At 41.2% G+C, this 24,437-nt stretch overlaps 1 protein-coding gene across 2 annotated transcripts in view; it reads right to left on the reverse strand.

Moving 5' to 3' along the window:
* TAFA1 (TAFA chemokine like family member 1) overlaps positions 1-23,625 on the reverse strand; it is a 207,144-nt gene extending 183,519 nt beyond the window's left edge. The window contains exons 1-2 of one of the 2 annotated variants that reach the window (XM_072934638.1): positions 22,916-23,625; positions 20,716-20,836 (exon numbers count right to left, since the gene is read on the reverse strand). In XM_072934638.1, coding sequence (XP_072790739.1) covers positions 20,716-20,833 — 118 coding nt within the window. In that variant the 5' untranslated portion in view covers positions 20,834-20,836; positions 22,916-23,625. The remainder of the gene's footprint in view (positions 1-20,715; positions 20,837-22,915) is intronic. The other variant, XM_030282893.4, reaches the window with a different exon arrangement.
* Between the last annotated feature and the right edge of the window lie 812 nt (positions 23,626-24,437).

The raw sequence follows: 24,437 nt of genomic DNA on the forward strand, positions 1-24,437 counted from the left end.
CTGTTCTCAGTCCCTGAGTTATTATAAACAAATGCATGTCCTTCTCTACAGGGGATATTTTCAGGAGTACCTAAGCCTCAGGTTTATCACCACAGTTTGTAGGGCAATAGCCTGGCTGTGCACATGTATTTCACTTTAATAACATCTTCCTTCTTTCAGAGAGTAAAATTGGGTTCAGATTAATAAACCAGGGCACTCCATATTATGCACACCCACAGGCATAAGTGAGTCAATCAATATCAAATTTTAGCTACACCTTCTAACAATTTTTGCTGATAATTTAGTTCATTAACAAAATCTGAGAAACATAGCATGAACAAAAATGTGTGCAATTAAGATAACGCTTAAAATACTGAATTTTGGTCTTATGAGCCCCTAGGATGATATAATAGCTTAAAAAGAGGCTATTCTGAACACCTGAGTGCAGAAAGCAGACTTGCAACCAACACCTGTGATACTGAAGCAACACAAAGTATGTCTGGAAATCAGGGTACCAAACCAACACAGTGAGTGTGTCCTGATGCATCAGTGCTGGCTCTGGAGCTGGTGCAGGCTCCAGCGAGGACACCTCTGTGTTCTTTGCACTGTGTGGACATGCCTAGAACCATTTTATGAGAGGAGGATATTCAGGGTGAAATGAATCAGAGACCCTGAGGCAACTTTGAAACGAAATGCCTGAAAACTCATGGCTGAAATCCACAGAAAGCACAAACCTGCATTTGGGTACCTAAACCACTCTGTCCCAGGAGATGTCTTTGGAGATATCAGATAAAGTCACCTGAGTTTAAGAATAATTTTTTATTCTAAGTACAGGCTTTTGAAGATAGACTTTCTTTAGATAATCTCTCTTTCTGCAGTAATAGGTAAATTATTACAGAATATCAGATCCCCTGATGCCAAAGGGATTTGGTGCTTGGAAAGGGTACAGAAAGTACTGTGGGAATGAGCAACATGAACACCTGCCCAGTGCAAGGCACACAGGAAAGCAAGTGCAACACAACAAATATGAAATAAATCTGCTGGGAGCAGACAAAAATACTATTAAAAAATCAAACCAAGTAGTTTACAACTGATACAATGGAAATGGGGATACCAGGACAGAGGGAAGACAAGGCACAGGCTATAAGGACAGACACCAGCACAGTGTAACAAAACTTATGAAGGACAGAAAGTGGAAATAATCAGAACATGAAACAAAAACCTTAGTAAGACTTCTGGCTGCACATATAAACTTCAACAGCTGCATCTTAGATGGTTCATGCAGCATGATTCAGACAGAGCCAGGATGACACAAGCTGAAGATGATACTCAAGTTACAGGCAGGGTGAAATTATTTACAGTGCACAACACTGAAAAACTGAGATTTGACACAATGATGAGCCCTGCTACAGCTGTGACAAGAGAAGAACTTTGTTCTGACTATATTGTAGCAGACTAAAAAGCCAGATATCATGGACATCAGGGAGAAAGGTGTACATTTTAGTGCAGGTATAACTAGGATTTGCAATAGAGGTACTAAGATTTTAATAGCTAGATTACACTGATAAATGGAGATTATAGCCTCAAAAATTATCCAAATATATCTACAGTTTATTAGTTGTTGAAGTCCCTAATTTGTTTATTTGAATCCCACCACATGCTGATTTGTGAAGAGCCTGACACATTGCAAAGTGGTTCTGAGCTTTGGCCTCTTTATTTAAGATCACTGGATCTTTCTTCCCTTTTGACCACCCAAACACTTCCTTGAACCTGCAGGCCCAGTCACACACCACATTTCCTCTTGAGGACCTGAACAAAAGCTGCCAGGACAAATCTTCTCCCTCAGTGGAAGAGATTCATTTTGCCTGGACAAGATGAAACCCTGATTAAGCATTCACTTCTTTCTCTGATGGGTCACTTGGCTCATCTGAAATCCCGCCCATGAGCCAACAATGAGTTTCATTTGGCACAGGGTCTAAAACTGCTTTTCTATACAGCCCTGGAACAGTTATCTACTGCCCTGAGTCTTTTGGGCAATGCTGGTAAAATGTCACTGAGTCAACGTGGTCTAGCTTGGTGCCTACATTGTCCTGATGGAGTAAAAGGAGGATGAAAGATCAACCAAGATCCAACTGCTTATTTTGGAAAGATTTTCTCCTATACAAGACAATCAACTTCTTCCATCCCCTTTTTCTTGGCAGTTTTGTGAGTCTGAGTTACAATATTTACACCAGCTCGTCGTTCCATGAGCTTCTGAAAACACTTTCTGGTTTCCTCGGCTCATATTTTCATACTGATAGTGCAGGTTCTGAGACTCAAATAAACAGATAAACCTATAAGAAACACTAGTAATACTATGCTAAAAAATTACAAAACAAAATGCAGATGATGGCCAAAGCCACTCAAAAAAGATTTAAGGGTCACGGTATTTCACTTGAAAAATTTCAATGAAAATTAATTATCTGAGTAACTATTTTTTACTTGCATTTTCTGTAAGTATTTTTAAGTACATTTTTTTCCTCAAACAGAAACCTAACAAGGCAAGTCTGAACTGATTTAAGAAGATGTACTTTCATTAGCAGGTGATTTACTACAGCAGAATGTGTGTTAGATCCAGCAGTAAAGGCAAATTAATTGAACCAAAAATACTTTAGGAAGATGCAATCTGGGTTATCAGGTGTTAGTAATCAAAAAAGATTAATACAGGGATATTCATGACCTCTACTTGTAAATAAACATCAAGAAAATTTTTCTCCCTTCAGAAAATGAATTCAAGAGAGCCTCGGAAACTGTAATTACTATTAATTTAGCTGATTGTACACTTAGATAAGATGTGCATAAAATGGTTTCAGACTTTAAGGGAGACAGACAGCTACATACACTAATTACCAGATTTTTAAAAGACCTGGAGATAAGTAATTAATTAGAGGAACACTGGCAATAAAGGGATCCTGAGAAATTGGTGCCTCTGCAGCCAGGAGCCAAGGAAATATTGGGAAGGGATTGTGGAAGGGCAGGAGGGGGAAGATGCTCTCTCTGCAGCCCTGTGCCAGCTCCAAGAGCAGCAGGGACCAGCTCACCCTCGCTGAATTGAGCACAGGCACTGAGAAAATTGGGATTTTCCTGAGGGAATGCTTGTGTAACCTGGCAGCACACATCCTGTACAGCTGAAACCTTCTGAGGAGGAGCCACTTGGGATTTTGAGGGGAAAGAGTTGTTCAGGAACAAGGCAGGTTTTGGTCAAAGGCACAGGCAGCAGAACCCCCTGTCAGGGCACTGCCCTGGCCCAAGAGCAGCAAAAAAACCTCTTTTCCCCCTTAATTCAGGACAGGACATAACTGAATTCCCCATGCCCACCTTCACTGCACCACTTCCACTCCCTGACCTCGAGGCCCTTCAACAATAGGTGGATCTTTATTTTGTTCCATTCTCCAACAAAATCTCTGAAAGCTGCTTTTCATCTTGCTTTGAAGTAGATATTTTTAATGAACTGTTTACCAGCCAAGTCTAATTGTGCAGCATAAGTAGTGCAACTTGAAAAAGCACTCAGAACTGCTCTAGAGATGGGAAATGACTACAAGCCAAAAGTTGCAAGGGGGAAAAAATGAAAAAAACTTCTTTTTAAAAAGCCTACTGATGTCAGCGAATCTGTCATTCCTCCTACTTTACAAAGTGGATCTTTGTTCATAATGAAATTTCTTTGCATTACCAGCCCAAACCAGCTTTGCTTTCTATTCAAACAGCCAAAGACCTGTCAGGGCTGCAGCTACCAACGGGTGTCATAATGACACAAAAATGTAATGTAACAGTTGTAACAAAACTAAATCTAAGGAATGGCAGGGTTTTAATATTTCAATAAGGTTAAAGCACGAGTGTTAAATTATTAAGGTTCGGGAATAAGATATAAGCACTAGAGCAATATCACATCCATACTCATATATCTTTACACATGTAAGGGTGATATCCATGTGATAAATTGCTGGAGTGTGAGGTAAATTAATTTACTATGCACTTTGATCACAATACTCTCTCCTGGCCTACTAATCCATTTCCCAGCAGACTTGTTCTAACATCCCAAATCACAGAACACTTTCATTGCTGCCATTAAGAACAATGTTTCATAGTCTACCTCTGTTTTTCTCCTCACAGGTGGGGAAGCTTCTCTCCTTGAACAAATAAGAAATATAAATTAAGTTACAGGAAAGCATACAGATGAAATCTTTATGTCCTCCACTTTTTCATATTGTGCATCTATATAAGAGACTTATAAGGAGAAAACATCTTCATAGACTGACAGCTGGGCAAGATGCTGTGATGTTGGCATGATTCTGGTGGAAGGGGAAAAATAAAATCCGGATATTTAACTCTTCAACTAGAATGATTTAATATTGCCAATAATGAAATAATATACATCTATATACAGAAAACCACTAGAAGTTAAACCTGATCTACAGATGTGCTCACAATTTAGGGCTATAGACTATTACATGATAAAAAAGATAATTAATATACCTATCACTGCCAGAAGTGTGATGGAAGCAAAATGTTTGGCAAGGAACGAAAGCCTGCTACTTCCTTAAATCCCCAGTCACAGCTAGCAGGAGCAAGGAATCCCTGGAGCACCCTCTCCCTGCCAGGCTCTGAGCATCCCACACATGTGAGGTGCTGCCAGGCTGGAGGCTCCCAAGGGGTGCAGATTTACCCCTCTGCTCACCAGGCTGGCAAACAGCTTTAAATCCAAATTATGATCTATCACAAAGCTGAACAAGCCATAAACTCAGGTGTTATTTACTGGAAGATCACCAAGTAGATTGATTTCATGGATTTGCATCTTCTGAATCTTGCTACACGCACAGAAGGGCTTAGTGCCTGAAACCCCCATGGAAAAAATCCATATGGATGTGGAGAATGCAAAGCAAGAAGTGACCTGGATTACAGAAAAGCTGTGGATGCAAAGCTGGAGCATGGACATCCAAGCACTACCTTCCCCCAGTTTGCTTTGTTTACAGAATGAGTTGCACTTAGCCAAATATGAAATATTGACAGAAAGAGTCATGGCAGACTTAAAGACACTTTGAGCATTCTCTGCACTTGAGTTGATGGATAAGGTTTAGAATTTGTTACAGGAATCCTAATTCAAAATGTAATAAGAAAAATATTTCTAGAGAAGAACAAAGGCAGGATAAATGATACTGGTTTCAGGTTTCATACACTCATCATTTATGATTTTAAGTACTTCATTTAGAAAACCTTAGTAAGCACTAAGGTTTGCCCAGCTTTGGCCACCATAACAACGAATGTAAAATAAAAATATTAGAGGTATATCTTCTGTATTGGGGTGGGGGCAGACAGATAACAAAACAACAAAAAATCAGAGAATTTGAGTGAGTGATTTTACCTAAAGGATGGCAGAAGGCCTGCACCTGCAGTGGCACTTTTCAACCCCCAGGTCAGCTGGGGCTTTGCCTTTACCTTGTGGAGGCAGAGACCTGGACAGTGCACATCCCACTGGGGCCACTGCCAGCTGCCAGAGCTGTGCCCAGGACAGACAAAGCCACACTGCCCCGGGGGCACAGGGAAGAGGAACATGAAAAACCCGCTGTGCTGAGCTCCTGAAGTGCCAGGGCAGCTCTGACACACCTTGTCCCTGCAGCTGCAGAGAGAAACTTCCACTGCTGCTATGGCAGCAGAAATTCTCTCAGGAACTGGGGGAGAAATCTGAAGAAGGCAGCAGCATCCATCTCCTGTGGCCAGTGCAGCACAGGGATTTTGTGCTGTCCCTCACAGTGCTGCTCCCACTGCTTTGGGCCATGACAAGCCGTGGTCTCAGGGGAAACATCTCATTCCAGACTGGCATCTGGACAATGAGGAAAGATGCTCTCAGCAGCAGCAGGACTGCAAACATTTCATCAAAACCAGCAGGAATGCAGCCAGACCCCAAACGCTTGTGAGTACTTGAATAACAGAGGGCAAGACCTGGTCAGCCAAAGGGAAACTTTTAGCACTGAGTTTCCCATGAGGGGGCCCTTGCTGCTGTAAACATCCCATTATGGGCTGTACTGGGAAGACAAGAAATTAGGGAAGAGCAAAGGACAGTTATGTGAAGATTCCAGCTCTAAAAATGGGTCTCTGCACTACAAGATGAGGCAATGTACAGAAGCCAGCAGTGAATATTCCTGTGCCGCAGAGAAAGAAAAGTTAGGCAAGCCTGGCCATGTGTATATCCACACTTTCTCATTTTGGGAGATGATACTTTGCCCCCTTCCTGTATCGTCCTCAAGAAATGATGAAGGGAAATATAAAAAATAAAAGCAGTCATAAATAAGGAGTCTTTGCATCAGAACATAATTAAGCCTCCTTCTCTCTGAGCATCTTCCCCAAGTTTCCCATTTCCAGAAGGAGGATTTAAAGACAAAGCAGGGTGTTTAAAAACTGAGGGTTTTTGTAATTATAATGTTTAAATAAATAAGAAGAGAGGTAGGTAGAGTGTTCTATAATCCAGCATAAGACTTCCCAATTTTATGTTAAAAAATAAATAAATTAGCACCCTTGCCTCAAGGTTTAGTGTCCTGAAAATGTTTAGCAGCTTTTTTTATAGAATAGCATCATTATCTTGTGCAGATATAATACAAAGGATGCTTCTCAAAATTATATCACAAAGTACTTGTGCATTCACAGTATCCAGTAACTGCCTCCATAATTTATGGGCATCATCCTATGCAAATCATTGGAAAGAAAATGACAGATCTCAGGGGCTGTTTGTTGTTTAATCTCACTTTGTCAGGATTCAAAAAAGAACGATGTGAAAATACAAGGAAAGTCATCCATAATGGTAAAAAAAGATTCTTGGATGTTCTTCGCTGTTTTCTAGGAAACATAAATAATCAGCTCTTTGTCAGCTATGAAATGAACCTACATTTTCTATTCTGCATGAAGTGCCATCAAAATCCAAAGTGTTTTACACCCTATTCTATTTCTGCTGGCAGAAAGTTGGGGCTCTAAGATTTGACAAGAAGAGATCATCCAGTGAGATGGGAAAGAGCACAAAAAGATATCACAAAACTGGGCTGGGACTTCAACAGGCATCACAAGGCTTTGGAAACAGGTGAAAATTAATTAATTAATAAATTTAAAAAAAAATAAACCAACCCTTGGTGTGTTGGGGTGACCCTGGCTGGATGCCAGGTGCCCACCAAAGCTCTTCCATCCCTGCTCTTTTCAGCTGGACAGGGGGACAAAATGAAAGGGAGGGCAGGGAGGGGCCACTCCTCAGTTACTGTCAGAGGCAAAGGAGACTTCACAAGAGGAAATCACTTTAATCTATTACCAAACCAGAGCAGAATGATGAGAAATAAAAACAAGTCTCAAAGACACCTTCCCTCCCATGCCTCCCTTCTTCTCAGGCTGAGTTTCAGTCCCAAATTCCCTCCCTCATTCCCAAACCCCCCTATTATTGTTGATGCCTCCTTCTCTGATGGGCTTGACCCTGGCCAGCAGAGCCATCCTGGAGCCTCTGGCATTGGCTCTGTCAACCCAACACATCAGATCTCAACCTCTCTTTCAAATTTACTCAAATTTGGGTCCTACTGAAATTGGTATGTTCCTACCAGAAGTGTGTGAGGTTTTGGCTTTTCTCCACAAGTCTACATTTCACTAAATGTCTCCTGGCACAAAACTCACTTACTGCCAGTCCTACTACTTTAAAACAAATATGTCCACACAGGAATACCACCAAAATCCCCTGCACCCTTCCTGCAATAAAAAAGGCACAATTAGGTAGAGTTTTCACAACTGCTGGGTTCAGTGGCTGCCATTAGCTCACACAGAGCTCCACTGCTGAGAGAAAATGCTGCTTTCTCCAGAAGAGAACAGTGGTGCTGTGCAAGGCAGAGCTGTTTCCATAAAAATGACACAAGCAGGTATTACTACTGACATAAACAAACACATATTTAATACTAAAATTTTGTTAAAAAACCCCTAAAAACCAAAACCCTGAAAGCATCTCTCAAAGTACTATTTCAGTCTGAGTTTCTTCAAGGGCAGCAGAGTAACTGCTGCAGATGTGTGTTGAAGGAGGAGTGCTGGTGCCTGACATGGGTAACTGCCACACTGACAAGTGAAATGTGCTCATTAAATTAGCAGAGGTCTTCAGATGACTGAAGTCAGCAAAACAGAACAGCACTGCAGACAAACAGGGGTTTGTCAAAGCTTTTCCTTCCCTCCCTCTGGGCTCCTGCTTCTTCCTGAACAGATCAGCAGAGGCCACAGGCAGGGCTGGTGCAGCCTTAGCCTCCCCCAAAACTCAGAGAGAAGCTACAGGTCAAGCCTTGAGTTCAAACACAGCAGAATAGCAGAAAGTCTTTGTCTTTCACACTGCTCTGAGAGTTAGGGGCAGGGATTCAACTTTCTCCCAAAAGAAAGAAAAATCTGCCAAAGTGTTCCCTGTCCAGAGCATGAACTTTGGAACAAGCTGCTTTTGTGATATGCATCTTTGCTAGTTATAACCTCCTTTTCACAGATATTAAGTTCTGAATGACCAGCAGCTGCCCCTACCAGCTCAGAGCAGAGCCATGTACTCAGCTTCAGTGGCAGAGGTTTTAGATCTGTCTTGTCCATCTCCTCCCTTTCTGGCAGAGTTAGGGGCTGCCTTAAAGCCCATCCAAAATTCCACAGAACACTGCCTTACCCAAGGAGACTGAGCAATGGACTGGGGTTTTTTGCTGTCTCATAAGAAGTGAGACAGAAAGATCCTGATGTCTTATCTCCTCTCTTATTTATTTATTCAAGGTGTAAAATTGAAGAGCTATTGGAAGGCACTCTCCCTTCCAGCCATATCTTAACACCACAGCTCTACTTTAGGGAAAAGATGAAGAGTCAGCCCCTAAAGCAGAACACAACTTCTGATTACAGAGATACTCTGAATTGAATCTATTTAAGGAAAGAAGCAGTACCATCCCTAGTCTTTTTTTATTTATCTGGCCATTTCCTCACTCTTCTCTCAGTGTCTAGAAATTTGTCAAATTGTTTCAGGTTTTGTTTTCATTCCTTCTTTTCCACTTAGTCAGAAAAACAATTGAGTGTGGTTCTAAACTAATTTCAAAATGTAAATACTGCACCAAACCAACACTTGAGATCTTGCTTTGGCTGTCATATTAAAAAAATTCAATTATTTACACTGCTTTAGTCGCACAACAAAAGCAAGGCTGCTTTTCAAAATGTAGACTGTTACCCTGTATTCCCTCAAACTAAAAAATAAACAATTGTCACAACAGAAAATCTGCTACAATTACTCAAGCACGTGAAAGCTGATCAACATGAGAGATTCAATGAGCAATTTTTACATTAACTCTCAGTAGAATCAAGTCTTAGTTTGATACTCAAGGCCTAAAAGAGCCTCCAGACACTTTCTGCAAGCCAGGCTGAGGGCAGCAGCTGGTACTGATTCACCTTTTCATTGCCTGAGGGGAGAAGGATCCTCTGGGAAAGGATCCCTTGCCAGCACTCCCCAGTCCAAGGTGGTGACTCCAATCTAAAGTGGGACAGAAAGTTCACCCTATGACAGAAAAAAGAGCAAAAATCCTGACATGAAACAAAAATGCTGATAAATATCTGTAGAACTTCAGTGCTTTTGTGTTGCCTAAACAGAGATAAATAATGGAGAAGACCTTTCTCCTGCTTGGAGGTTTCCTAGGTTCCAACAAATGAGAAGCAAAACTTCTGCAGTCAGCCAGAACAGCCAGAGCCCAGAACTGGCCATCGGTGGGGAAGGACACACAGGACCCTGTCCTGTGTGCCCACACCTTTGGCTGGGCCAAACAAGACAACACTCACAGGTGATTTTCCACCCAGGATTCCCAGAGCACAGTCCTCTTTTGGGACAGATCTTCTGGAGCTTTCCCCAGAGTAATCTGTGGTTTTAGAATCAAACAAGAGATTTAGGGTTTGGGTTTTTTTTTTCCAATTACAGCAAAAGAAATAGTTTGATTTTCCCCCCTTTATCAGATGACATTTATCTTGACACAAGTTTCCATGTTGCTGTAGCTGGCCTGCAAGCATTGACTATTGAGTAACAGTGGGCAGGTAATATTTGCAAGTCAGGGGGGAATTGCATAGCCTGAACCTCAGAGGACTGACTGCTGCAAAAGACTGCTCGATGCCACACTGCTGGGAAAAGGTACCAACCAAAACACGAGTGGTGTAGACATCAGAAACAAAATCTTTCCCACTGGAAGATTCTGATCAACAGAAATCGTTTTTCCTATGGGTAGAAGATGATTTATATTTTATATATTATATAATTTTATTTTTTTAATATTAAAATTTATATTTTTCCCAGTTTTTCTTAAAAAACACTTGATCTATCCTACCAATAAGAAGAATTTCTAGCATTTCTAGTTTTTTAATCAAACAGCTCCATTTTGAAACTTTTAAAAAATAAACCTGATTGAAAGTATTTAGTTTATTAAGATATTGCTGGTGTTCGAATTGGGATGAAATCAAATGGAATTTTGTTGTTCAAACACCACATGAAGATGTATTAATTAAGAGGAGGAAGTTCAGAAAGCTTTTTCCAAAACTGAGAGCCTTAGGAGCTTACATGAAGGAAGATTTAGAGAAAAACAAAGGAAATTGGTTTAGAGGAAGGGAGAGGGGGAATAAAGACTGAAACAGGATAAAAACCTACAGAAAACAGCTGGTAATCTGCCTACATTATAGACCTTGCACTAAATGACAGCCTGTGTCTGGTGATCCCCCAGGGGTGGTTTTGGAGGGTTGGAAATGCAATGTGGTCTGGGTGCTCATTGCCCACAGCCTGCTCCCAGTCAGGGCATCTCAAAATTCCCCTTCCTCCAACTGTGCTTCAGCTCCTCCTCCCTCCACGCTCTGAGCAGGGAACCCCAGAGCTCACCTTTACCTCTTAGGACCAACCAGGCTCATAACAGAGCTGGAGTAACCACGGCAAGTGTGAGATAAATATCTCATAACCACTCAACTCACTCAGTGCAGCGTGTTATCAACAGCAGGAATCAGCATTAAACAATTACCCAATTCTGCCCTCGGGGAAAGAAGGAAATGCAAAATATTTCCAAAGAAGTCATTGAGGAGGATACATTCAACCTCAACAGAATTCACTGAGTCCTGCCTGGCAGCTCTCCTGTGCTGTAGGAAATTGGGATACACAAGCCTGGAGGATCATTAGTTTTTTCTCTACTTTTGCCCACCTGTGAGCCCCATCCTTTTAATGGATAGAGGGAAGATCCTGATGTGTCCATATTCCTGGGAAAGCCAGGAGCTGCCACAGACACTTCCCGGCTTCACTGTGAATTTCCCTAATGTATTAAGATTTCAATAGAGGACAAATGTCAAGGGAGGGCACAGAAGTGTTGTCCTGCTCTTAGGCATTGAATAATCTAATTTAGGGACAGCTATCAGTGCTGCTTTGGCCCTGTTAATTTTCTCTTCCTAAGTCAGCTTTCAGATACTCACAGCTTTTGTCTACTGCTGTTGTCAAGGCATTTGCATGCACTAATCCATGACAAATGGTTTCATTTGATGCACATCTGATTTCCTTGCCTGCCAACTAGAAAGAGATAATAGAAATACCACGAGAAACTAAATTAGAACTAAAGGAGTCATCTATTTGTTGGAGAAGCTCAAAACAAGGTTAGGATAAACACCACCCAGGCAGCTGAATTAATGGAGAAAGCACTGAGATGTCAGCTGAGAAAACACTGTTTCTAATTACCTGGAAGGGGAAAAAAAACTGCTTCACAAAAAGATACTGCTAAAGAAAATTATATTACAGATGTGGGAGCTGGCTTAGACACAGCCATTCTCTGTCAGATCCTGCCCCAGCACACTGAAAATAATAAGAACTCAAAAACTTCTGTGAGCTCAACTCAACCCTTGGGGTCCCCTGTTGCACACGGTAGTGACTTCTGGCTGGCTGAGCACCCAAATTTGAAAGCACTCCATGCAAGTAACCAAAAAGAGGAATTTGATGCATTAATGGAAGTTGCAGTAAATCGTGTTAACTTAGCCATGAGAGCTTATGATTAAAGCAAGGTTTTCCCCCCAGATTTCTGCTGTTTAATGAATTCTTAAAAACAAACAAAACCCCTCAAATATTAAATCCTCAGAATTTCCCACTCAGTTCCAATTTTGGCTTTAAAACATGAAATAGGCTAGTGTTCAAAGGGTTCTGAACTGTAAAATTAGCCAATTTTTAAAGACATGATAGAAAGCATAGAAATTACTGTATCATAGAAATAAAATAATGGATTGTTTAAATTAATATAATTACAGGAAATACCTATATCAAGTCATATTTCAGTGTATTTTACCATACCTTCCTTATCCTCAGCACCTTTAATCAGTCCAGAAATGAAGGTAAAGTCTTCTCTAAAATGTAATTTTTTCAAAATACAGTGTTCTGAACATGACCTTAATGATAGTTTCAGTGTTATTTGATCTGATTTCTGTCTGATTTTTAGCTTTATTTAAATTCAGAATTATTCAGAATGTGAACACTTACTTGTTAGTATGTTTATATGGGCAAATATATGAGCTACAGGTACTTTTAAACCTTGAACATGTTCAGCCACCACTGTATTATTGTGATTCCTGGGCAGAATGTAGGAAAGAGGTGCTAACCAATAGGTTCCCTTCATTTCTGCATGTTCTTTTAAGAAACAAACATATAAATCAATGAAACCAATTTTCCAAATAAAATGTCCTTGCTTCCTCTCAAGCACTTAATTAAACACCATTAACTCTAGTTTGTTTTGGCAACCAATTAATGTCACGATCAAATATAAATAGACTCTGCAAGAAAAGATTATAATTAATAAATCCTGAACAACACAGTACAATTGCACTGAAGCTTTGCTTGCCAGCAATATTTCACAGCAGTTTTGGAGAGCATTAATGAGGACAGTAAAAATAAAAGTTTTAACAGAGAGTGCAGTTTAGATGCTTTTGCCTGCACCCAGGCTGATCTGTAGGGCCTTTGGTTGCTGCCATTATTTACACAGAAAAATCACAGTCCCAGGTTCCTCACTTTTCAACAAACTGATATGTACATGCATAGGAGACTTTAATCGAGTTCTCCACAGATATAACTTTCACTTGTACACCGTTTAATTGACAGTATATTTTATTTTCCTCCCTGTGTTTTGGTAGGTTCAAAATGAGGGTTCTTGATTCAGATTTGTCCACTACAGAAAACTAAATTAATCCAGCAGATTTTTGGATTGTGCATCAGGATGGATTAAAAACATTCTTCAATCTGAGCCAACAGCTCTCCTGATAATCAAGAGAGAAGGATCACTGTCTAAACTCGTTTTTTGTTGCCTATTCATTTAGCAACAGTTAAGGTACATTGTATACAAGCAAACTTTACTCTTCATGGTAGAATTATTTGTGCCCAACTCCAAAAATCTCCCAGCATGTGTGGCTGGTTGGGAGCTGCTCATGGAGAGCAGGTTATTCCCTGGGTTACATGGAACTCAGAGACATTGCACCACAACAAAGGTACCCATCCCAACAGATTGTTTATGTTCTGTACTTCACCCGCTGGTGCTCAAGGAATTACTTTCACATCATCCAAAAACGAGTAAAATTTTCTATTCCTGCCATCATTTCAGTTCCCAAGCCAAGCTGTTTTCTCAAAACAAGGATTACAATGGAACAGTAGGACACAGTTATTGATTACCATGATAGCAACAATGATCCTGCACACTGTTGTCACTGAAGTGACCTTTCAAGAAGGGCAGGAATGTTTTCTTACCCACTGTGAAGGAAAAGGGGCAAACTGGTATTCCAAAAGAAATACAGAAGGCAAGAGAGAGATGTCAAAAAACAATCTAAATAGAGCGTAGAAATATGAGTCACAGAAACATTGGGCTTTGTAACTTCACTCAGCTCATTTTACACCCCCAATTCCCCATTGTGCATCACTGCCTGAGTCTCATAAATTTAGATTCCAACTGTGCTGCAGTCCTCGTGGTCCCTTCCCAGGGCACGATGAGCAGAAAGCTCCAGCATCACTCCCATGCAAAGGAGTAAGATCAGCTGGAAAAAGCTGTTCTGTACAGGGCATCTGAAAACAGCAAAAAATGCTGAGTTCCACCAGGAAAAAAAAGAATCTTGCTCACAGCACAGGTTGGTTTCACAGAGTGGAAAGAAAAACATTCAGAAGGAAACAAAATATTATAGACAGTACAGGAGAAAATAATATCAAACTTAAACGGGAAAACACATCAATCTTGTGAAGCGATGCACTTGAATATTACTTTTTTAAAATATAAATGAGCCTTGGACTAAAGCAGACTAATCATTAAAGGCATGTTTCTGATGTTATCAGCAGAAATACTTCAGTGCAGAGCTATGCAGTTTGCCTCTGGGGTTTATATTTGTAGGTGCCAAATTTTCCTTGGGACTTCACCACCACAGAATGAATTCTCGCAGTCTTTAAGGCCATGACAGCGAGCTACAAATAGTGGTGTGCACTGAAAGGTCCCTGCAACACTCACCAGGGCCCCGAGGATGCACTTGGCAAGGGATGCTCAGCACAGGGATGGGAGCAGGAGATGCTGTTGGGGCCAGCACAGCAAGAGGAGCTTTTTGGTCCCTTCTTCTCCAGGGCAGCTCCTGCCCAAGTGTCTGCCCAAGGGAGAGCTGAAGTGGCACAGGATGGGGAGAGGAGAATGTCCAGGAGGAAGGGCACAGCAGGGATGTAGGAGTATAAAAAGGTAAAAGATTTTAGAAAGTGCAAAAAGGCCCCAGAAAGTAGACATAAAGCTGAGAAAGGCTGGGAAATTTCAAAAACTTCTCATGGGAAGCTAGGAAAATAAGAACCAAGTGAATACATTTATATTTATCATAAGGAACAAGAAGGAACAAGAACTTATTGATAGTTCGAGATGTGAAAAGTCCTAGATATATGCTTTGCAAAGATAGAAAAAGTTTCAATCTTTTATAATGAATTCTTGTGTATTGTTTGAGGTTCATAGCAGTCCTTTTGTTAATGTTAAACCCACGCGGATCCTTTTCTTACTGGTTGGAGTACAATGACTTTACACCTTTTTGGTTCAAAGAATATGTAGAAAAAGGCTTTGCCTAAGCTGCCACCTTGTCTTAGATCTTGATTTGCATAGATCTTTGTTTCTCTGTGTCTCTTGCTGGGTACAGACAGATAATAAATCCTAAGTCTGCAACCAGTCAGGGTCCCATCCCGTCTGTGAGACACAGACCAATCCAGCAGACAGGGGGACCAAACCAGAGCACAGAGAGTGTCAGGGCAAAGCACCCTCACAGGAGGCATCACCCCAATTGTCCCTGTGGGAGCACTTTGCCATTGCTGTTTTGCACAGGGTGTGCAGTGAGGGTGACCCCAGGAGTGCACCCACAGGGAAGGTGGCACCCAACAGGGGAATGCAGCCACACTTCCAGCAGCTCCTGGGGAGCTCCCCATGGCTGCTCAGGATCCCCATGCACACCCTGGCCATGCTGCTCTTCACAGCCCATTGAGCTGACACGCCTGCTCCCCCTGAGGTTGCTCCATCTCTCTGGATCAGCAGTAAGAAGGCATCACTTTCAGCAGTGTCACTGGTGCCAGCTCTCCTCCACCTGCACCAAGCTGTGAGGATCTCAGCTGCCCTTCTCCTCCTGCCACTGACCAGCCAGAGAGGACAGCCTGATCCCTTCCCCTTTACTTCCCTTGTGTCCCAGCCAACAGACCCCAAAAACCCCCATGGCTAACCCTATCTCCAAGCACACCCTGGAGCCATGCTGGGTTTTTTTCAGAGGTTTGATTTTTCAGGAAAAAAAAAAATCAAAAAAACCAAAATCACAGGGTGCAATACTTCTGATCAAGTCTGCTGCTGTAAACAAGCCCATCACACGAGCACAGCAGGCAGTTCATTGCCATCATGCTGCTAGAAACCCTACCTCATGCTTAAGTGTAGATTTTGTCACATCAGTTCTCTTCCTAAACAAAATACGTGTCCACATACATCCAAATGTATTTTGTATGTGACCAGGAGCACAGTAGGTACTTACAACTTGGATTTCTTTACTTAGCAGTTGGTAATTTCACATTTTCAAGAGCAGCCTGTCAAGGCCAGGTGGGTATAACAAAGGTATCACAAGGGAGATCTCTCCAGTGAGTGACTGGAACAGCTCCTTGGGAGCAGGATTTTCTGACTGCAAACAAACCAGGGCACTGTGCTGCTTCCTGTGCATTTGCTGGTGTAAATGAAAACTGAGTCAGACCTTAGAACTTAGAAATGTGCAGATTTTAATTAACACAGCAAGAAACAATAGTTGTCACCTTTCATGGCCATGTCTGGCTGTGTTCCTGCCTGGCAATTTGAACATTGCACACTGAAGGCAACAGTTTGCATTCACACCATGTGATTAATAAAATACAATTCTTGCTAATCACAGAAACTTTTATATATTAACTACCTAGGGCCACACTTGCTTCTGTCAACACCAAGAGCAAAAATCCTGCTGAACTCACCTTCCAAATCTCGATTGTTCTACAAAGCAGAGACACATTTTATTTATACTTTCCTGAGGAATTAGATTCAAAACCCTGCCTGTTTTGAACTGAATAGCCACATATATGGGGCATATGAAAATAGCAGACCTTTTGAAATGTGAAAATATGCAGTTTACCCCAAGGCTATAAAAAAAATCAGTGGGAAGGCCAAGATCAGAACTAAGACATTTTTTGCTCACAGCCACAGACTACAGTTTCTGCAAAATGCTGTCTACTGAGAAACATGTTCACAGCATCCTTAGGTTGATGCTCCTTATTAGTTGTTGCAGAATTGCTTTGAGACTGATTTTTCCATCTCATAATATGTAGTATAGAGAATCACTTTTTGAGAAGATTTTTAACAGGCACATCATTAACTACCGTCACAATAAAAGGTACTTCATGTTTAGCATCATAAAATTCCAGCCTTGATTCAGTCCATGATTTCTTCCTCTGAACAGGCCTATTTTTAATTAGCATATTTGCAAATGTCAGCAGTGCTACAGTGGGTATTTTTTTCTGCTTGTGTCTGCCTTACATCTTTACACTGCACACAAGACTAACTTGATGTGTACCTAATTCATTTGCACAAACTTACAGGTGAATTCTATGTCCTTCCAAGTAACACATGGCCAGTGTTGTCACCTATGATTAGCTGAAAGATCCAATATCATGTTATGGAACAACATCAGAATTTTGCAGAGAATTACATGATTGAAAGGGTGACGACTGTTTTTTTATTATTTTTTTAAAACTTGAATCCTGTACTTTGCTAATATATTGTGTCACCAAATCCCAGCATCTGCTTCCTACTGCTGGAAGGATCAATCCTGTCAATCAGATGATCAATGAACTATCACAGGCACTCAGATAACTTCAAATCAACATGTCCACTCTAACCCCTCAGGCCAATTCAACAGCCCTACAACCGTGTGTATCTTAGAGACCAAAACAACCAGCGTGGAATTCTTTTCATTACCACTATTTCTTTTTAAATCACACAGAAATGACAAGCTTGCAAAGAAGATGGAGATTTGTTTCCACATAAAGTTATTTCCTGCGAATGCTTTCACATATCCTTTGCCTAACATGATTTTCATGAAAATGAAATACAGTCATAAAAAAACCCTGCAGAAAGCCATGAGTATTGCCAAGGGGAATTACACTGCAGTGAGGTTCTGCAGATTTACTCCCACGTCTCCTCTTCCTCACCTACCTAGGTCAAAAGGAACAGGCACCAATATTTAAGGGCACTAAAGAGGAGCACTCAAACTTCTCACTGTGGTAATGAGACAAAAAAGAATTAATGAACAGGCACAAATAACACAGCATCATTCATCTTATATGCAAGCAGTATTTACTATGGCCTTACTACCTGCGCCCACCTGCCAACGTTTCACAGAAAAGAAAGCTACAGTCAATCACAAATACTGTCATGTAGAGCAGTTTATCACATTTGTTTCCAGGTTCATACCTTCTGCTAAGTCATCTAACTGAATAAAGAAGTACTGAATTATAAAAATGAAAAATTATACTGCACTGGCAAGAGGCTTTAAGCTTCTGTGATTGCACAGTGTGCAAAAATCTATTCCAGCCCATTCAGATACTTGCTTAAGAAAGTTTCTGGGAGAAAAAAAAAAAAAAGATCAAGCTTGGAAATCTCTGATGATAAACTAACCTTTTAATATATTGCCCTTGATTTCCAGGGTTTCCAAATTGGATTAACTGCTGTGGTCCAGATGGATATATTCACTGAGCTAATCCACCGTGTTCAGTTCAAGTTTATTATGCTAAATACACTCCAAGAGGATTTTATCTTTTACTTGCACCTTCCTGTGCTCAGTGAGACTCTTCTATTCATCAAGAATGGGAAGCACAAGATGGGGTGGAACCTGCCTTTTTAATTATCTTGTACCACAGTGGCCCCATGATGGAAATGAACTGCTCAAATTCTCTTATTTTAGAGCAGCTCATTATCTATGCATGATCACAAACCGAAAGAAAAGGTATGCTGAGCATGCTATTGATTACAGCTCTATCTGCCATGATTCAATAAGTTGAAATTTCATACACCAAATATTAAATTACTGAAATCATGCTTTGGGCTCATCTGCATCCATTTTTTATTCACTTTTATTTGGCTGAACAGTTTAATCTTGCTTACAGAGTTTCTAACTAAAAGTAAACTATGCATTCCTAATAATATAAATATGAAAAATAGGGTGTGCTCAGGGACTGCAGTTGAATACATTAAAATCACTCAGTTTGCTAGTTAACATATTTCCATCCCTTTTATGTACAACCTTTAACATTCAGTTGGCAGACTGCAAATTCATGGCCTTATAAAAAAAAACCAAAAAAACACTGTCTTGATTTTCTGTTGTGACAGCAGAAATCGTCCAAAATATCTAAGAGTTTCCCTAAAGGACACTCACTGGCTGGTACTTCCCAGGTGCAGCACAATCTGAATTTGAGGTGAACATCATGTCAAATTCCACTCATCTGTCAGTGTAGTGGATTATTTCTTGAGAGACTGAAATTGGCTGCCTGGGATCAGAACACCATCAATCTTATTCATGTAGGGTGCAGAGAAGCTGCCTGAGCCAGGCTCGCAGGAGGGAAAGCTTGGCTGCTTCTAAGTAGGTGATGAGGCAGCTGTAAAACCTTCACTCTATCTGTAGCACATCCCTGAGTGAAAGATTTTGTCATTTTTCACATTTCCCCAACATTTGGTATGCATTCAGTGTCTTGCTGTTCTTGCTTCATAAAAAAGGTGATTTTTCAAGCTTAGGCAAATGTTGCAGCGCTCTGGATCTGCCCAGCTCTCATTTTTTCTCATAATGTCACTTGTTCCAACTGATTCCATAAAATGATATTACATTTTCCTTTTACATACCTGTGCAGCTGGGCTCTTTTTTCCCCCTTTCCTTGACTAGGGACACACTCAAATAACCAGCAGCATAATTGATAATTGCACTATAATAAATCTCTGCAAGTCCCAAATAAGACCCTCACTTCTCAAACTTCAAGCATTCCCAGATTTCCAGTGCCAGGGGGTAAAGGTAACACACCTGGTTAATCTGATACTCTAACATGGGCACTGAGACCTAGCCTAGCAAGGATTTTGGTCTATTCCTCTATAACATTTATGTTTTATTAAAACAAACCAAGACAATGCCAATACCTGTGATTTCTGTGCAAGAAACGTACCTGGGAAAACTTTGAGTTTAAAAGTTGCTAAAGATCTGTGTTCAAGATCATTTGTCGTTGAAGGGATGTTATTCAATCAAAAACCATTAAAATATTAATTGCCACGTTGTAAAATGACTCATCACTGAGTTAACACTTTCCATATTTCATTTCTACAACTCTTAAAGCCTCTCCCACCTTTTCTTTGCATTCAAATTTGGTTAAGTGACATTCTTGGCCCATCTAATTTTAACCAGATGAAGATACTGTGCTAGAAAATGCCACCACCTCAATTTTTATCATAGCACATTCTTCAAAGTGCAATTAGCAGTTGAAGGAGTTATGTGATCCATTTCTATTAATAAAAACACAATAAAACCACTGCTGTGCTGTCCCTGCAGACCCAGCAGTCCAAGTGAGCTGTGTTCTCCCTTGCTAACCTGTGGGATTGCTTCTGCCTTTACAGGCACTGCACTCTATTCACAATCCCAAATTCTCCTCCAGGCCACACTTTTGCAGCCCCATCAATTTGAGAGGTAAACCTGAGAACCCCAGAAGAAGTTTTAACCTCCTTTAACCTGACCTCCAGCACACAAGGGTGACTGAGGGAGATTCAGTGCCCATGGTTTAAGGAACAAACCTGACCTCAGTTTGGGTCAGATAAAATTCCACAAACCTGTGCTCTCTCAGTGTCCAAATTCTACAGGAATTCCAGAACTTCACCGAAGGGGAGAGAGAAACAAGGACACAGAAACTGAACCATTACCCACAATGGGATTCTTATGCTGGACAATTGTAGAAAAGGATATTCAAGGATGACTATTCCCACATCGGACTGGCAAAGCACAACACACATTAGACCCACCAAAAAACAGATGCTGTGTAATACAAAGGCAAACAACTCATAAAACTCAAAAGAAATTTGATTAGTCAGTCATTTATCAAGACAGACAGGAGCATGGGCAGAGAGCCTGCAAGCCCAGCGCTGAGCTCAGTCCTACCTGGTCTGTGCAGGTGATGCTGCTGGAAAGTGTGATGGAGGGACCCCTGACAGAGCAGCATTGCACAGGCACTTATCCACAAATACAGGACCCAGGACATTGCAGAGACCACTGCCATTCTCTAAACAAAATATTAGACATGCATTATTATCCAATACCTTACAGCACACACAATAGTCAACTTCCATTACAATAGTGTTTTTAATATTTTTCTTTTTCGCTCCTTTTGCTAAATGTATTTTGATTATTTTTCCCCCCTGCAGGATGCAATTGTTGTACAACAAAGGTCATGCCCAAAAAGGACAGCTGAGGTAAAGAGACATCAACACAGGAGCCTGGGTAACTTTAATAATTCAGTGGTAAAAATCAAACTGTAATAATCTGAGGACTAAAAAAACCACAATATAAATAGAAGCTGGGAAATATTCTCACACTGATCCATAGCTCAATTTACAGGGGAGTTAAAAATGTAAACCAAATTTTAAAAAGTCACAATACCAACTGGAAAAAAACAACATGATGTCCAGACAGTATCAAAGCTGCTTTAAATACATTGCAGAAAGGCATAACACATCCTCAGATATTCAAGACATATTACCAAAATACTCCATACCCAAAGCTAAAAAGGCTATTACTGACCCAGAAGGTAACAGCACATTGTTTGGTTTTTTGCTTTTGTGAGAATTAATTATTAATCATGCATCTATCTACCAAACAAAGTAATTGTTTCTCAGAATTATGTTCTAATCCCCAGATGTAATCAGCTTCCTTTTGTTCGACCTGTGCATGCACAAGGACTGGAGTATGGCCAGACTGAATTTCAGATGTGCTCTATAGAAGATCTGATGCTTCCACAAGGCAGATTGTGTGAAAATTTTAAAAATATTCCCTTTGAAAAAGAAAAAAACAATTTCTTTGTCTGCTGGTGCTGGTGTTCTTGGCCATTCAGTGCAGACAACTCTTTTTCCATACTTGTGTTCATGGCTGTACTAACTGGCTGAATTTCCCTCTGACTTGTTAACTTCAGCAGCTCTTTCTCAGTGCCTGCAAGGATCAGGAGGTTTGCAAGGCTCACCTACGCTACACATCGTCCAGTTCCCTTAACAGCACCTTCTGCTGCATTTCAGATGGCCAAATTAATCAAACTTCAGGCACTCTCCTCACTCAGCCAATGACGGGATGCTGCTCTCTATCTAATAATCCAATCAGCTGAACATCATTTTTACAGAGCAAGAAAGACTTTGAAAGATTCAATCTCTCACATGGAAAAAAATCATGTCTTTACTAAAAAAAAATCTGCATGCTATATCAGGGGATTTCTACAGTAGGAAGATGAACAATATTAAAATAGTGAAATGCTGTGGTAATAAAATATATGCATATAAATGGGGCTTTTCCGCCCTGATTTTAAAGCAGCAGAGTCTTTGGGAAGCTTTTTAAGTCTAATTAGTTGAAATGAACAACACAAACTGACAAGTACAATTAATAGAGAATATCAAAACATTATTTTGATCAGCATGAGGCTCTTCCTTTCTCTGTACTGAGTGCTTGATGCACTGCTTGGTGTATAATTAATTTCATTTCCAACTGTTTGCTTTGCAATATACAATGCACTTTTTATCCTCTCTTTTTAGACCCATTTATCTTGCAAAATAGATTCGATCTGCTCAGATCAGGGAGCTCCCGGGAGGCTTCCCGTGTCTTCAGGAATTAACACGTTCTTGTCATAATTGGTGCTCCCGTGCTTTTTATACCAAAAGGCAAAGGGGAAGGTGAGTTTCACGCAGGGGAATTTCAGGTGTTCAGGTTATTTAAACTGAACTTTAAAAATCCCAGTCAAAGAGCCAAACTTCCACAACCTGCTAAATGCTCCTGTGTCTTTCCTCCAGCATCATGTTCTTCACACATGGACAGCAGACTTACTTTACCCACTCAGGTTTTATTAGTTTCTTGTGGTTTTTTAAAAAATATAAAAACATGTCTCAAACATTCACTATTTCAAACTACCTTTGCTCAAACCCAGCATTTCTTATAAACATTTCTTCATGCACTCGTTCGTCAGCAAACTGTCACACACACAAATTCATCCCAAGATCATCTTATCATTAATATAGAAACACAGCAGTGAATATTTTCCACTTATTATCTGATGAGTTCCAGATCTGCTTTCTGAATCTTAAACCCTGAGGAAGCTCCTTACCTGAGTAATCCAACCAAGAGCAGAGCACTCTAGTAGTGTTCATCGGAAAGATCTAATACTTTTTTAAATCCATCTGTACCACAAGCAGGGATTTCTTTTATAGCTTCCCAATAATCTTCTTTATCAGGATTAAAAGTAGAAGGGAAAAAAAAAAAAAAATCTCTTTTTCGTTACAAATCCTGTTTCCAGAGTAAAGAAGACATCTGAGCTCTCAGACTGCCGTCAGAAAAGTGGCCAAGGTTTGAGGGGTGGAAACCTTCTCATTTTCACCTTTAGATCATTTCCTAGCATCCCCTTCTGCTTGCCGAGCCCTCGGAAGGGATGGTGCTGTTACAGATAACATATATAACATATATAACATATATAAATCGGCGCGGCGTGCAGGACAGCGGAGGCCGAGCAGCAGCTCCGGAGCGCGGGCGGGCACAAGGCGGCGGCTCCCGGGCGCTGGACCTGCCGGAGCCTATTTCAACACGTCCCTGCTCGGGAGAATATCGCGTGTGCCTTAAAGCGACACAGCCCTCGCTCAGCAGCCCCAGCCAGCGGCTGGAGCCGCATTTAAATAGCGGCAGCCGAGCCCGCACGGCGCAGGGGAGCGGCCGCTCGGGTGAGGGCGGGGATGGGCCGGGGGCAGCGCGGCCTCGGCGGCTCCTGGGCCCCGCCGGCACAGCCTTTATCCCCCTGCCTTCATCCCCTGCCTTATCCCCCTGCCTTCATCCCCTGCCTTCATCCCCTGCCTTCTCCAGGCACTTGTTCGCCAGGCAGCGGAGCTAAAGGGAGTCTCTTCCCCTGCACATGCCTGGCAAGGGGAAGGGAGGTGCGGGAAAGCGCACACGGAGAGCAGCGGCTCCGCACGCTCCCAACACCTTACCACAAACTCGGAGTGGAGCCTCTCCTTCCAACTCCATTTCCGACGTATCTCCGCAGACAATGGGGAAAGAGCTCTGATTTACTCCCAAATGCTAAAGCTCAGCTGTGCCAGATTATTTATTGTAGTTATTTATTCTCCACATCTTAAGTGGCCATTTACAGGAATGGAGTGGTTTCCTCTCCCTCTTGTACCATATGTAATTATTTTTTTTAAAGAGCCATTGTATAGAGTTAGTACATACCATTCACTTGGTATTACAGCTCTTATGTCCGCCTACAAAAGAAAAAGGGCTTGGAGACAAAGCAAACTTACATTTTAAGAGCTCAGGGTGTGTGCTACAACACAATGTGGGATCATTTCTTTTCCCCCTGGATAACCTGTGGTAGAAGAGCATCACTGCTCACCAGCACAAGACACCAAACAATAATAAATAATAACATCACTAAGTACCCTTACACTCCAGTACCTCCACCTCAGCACCTGAGGACATCTATCTCAGTGGAGACTCTCGCCAAGAGGTGCAATGAGTTTACTCGACAGATCACAGGCTCCTTTGGAGCTGCTGTGTTTTGTTGGGTAACACACACCAAGTATTTGGCCCTGCAGACCAACAGAGATGCGATGCTGGTCTCTGCCACAATGCTCAGAACA

The sequence above is a fragment of the Taeniopygia guttata genome, chromosome 12, assembly GCF_048771995.1.
Source record: "Taeniopygia guttata chromosome 12, bTaeGut7.mat, whole genome shotgun sequence".
Classification (NCBI taxonomy): domain Eukaryota; kingdom Metazoa; phylum Chordata; class Aves; order Passeriformes; family Estrildidae; genus Taeniopygia; species Taeniopygia guttata.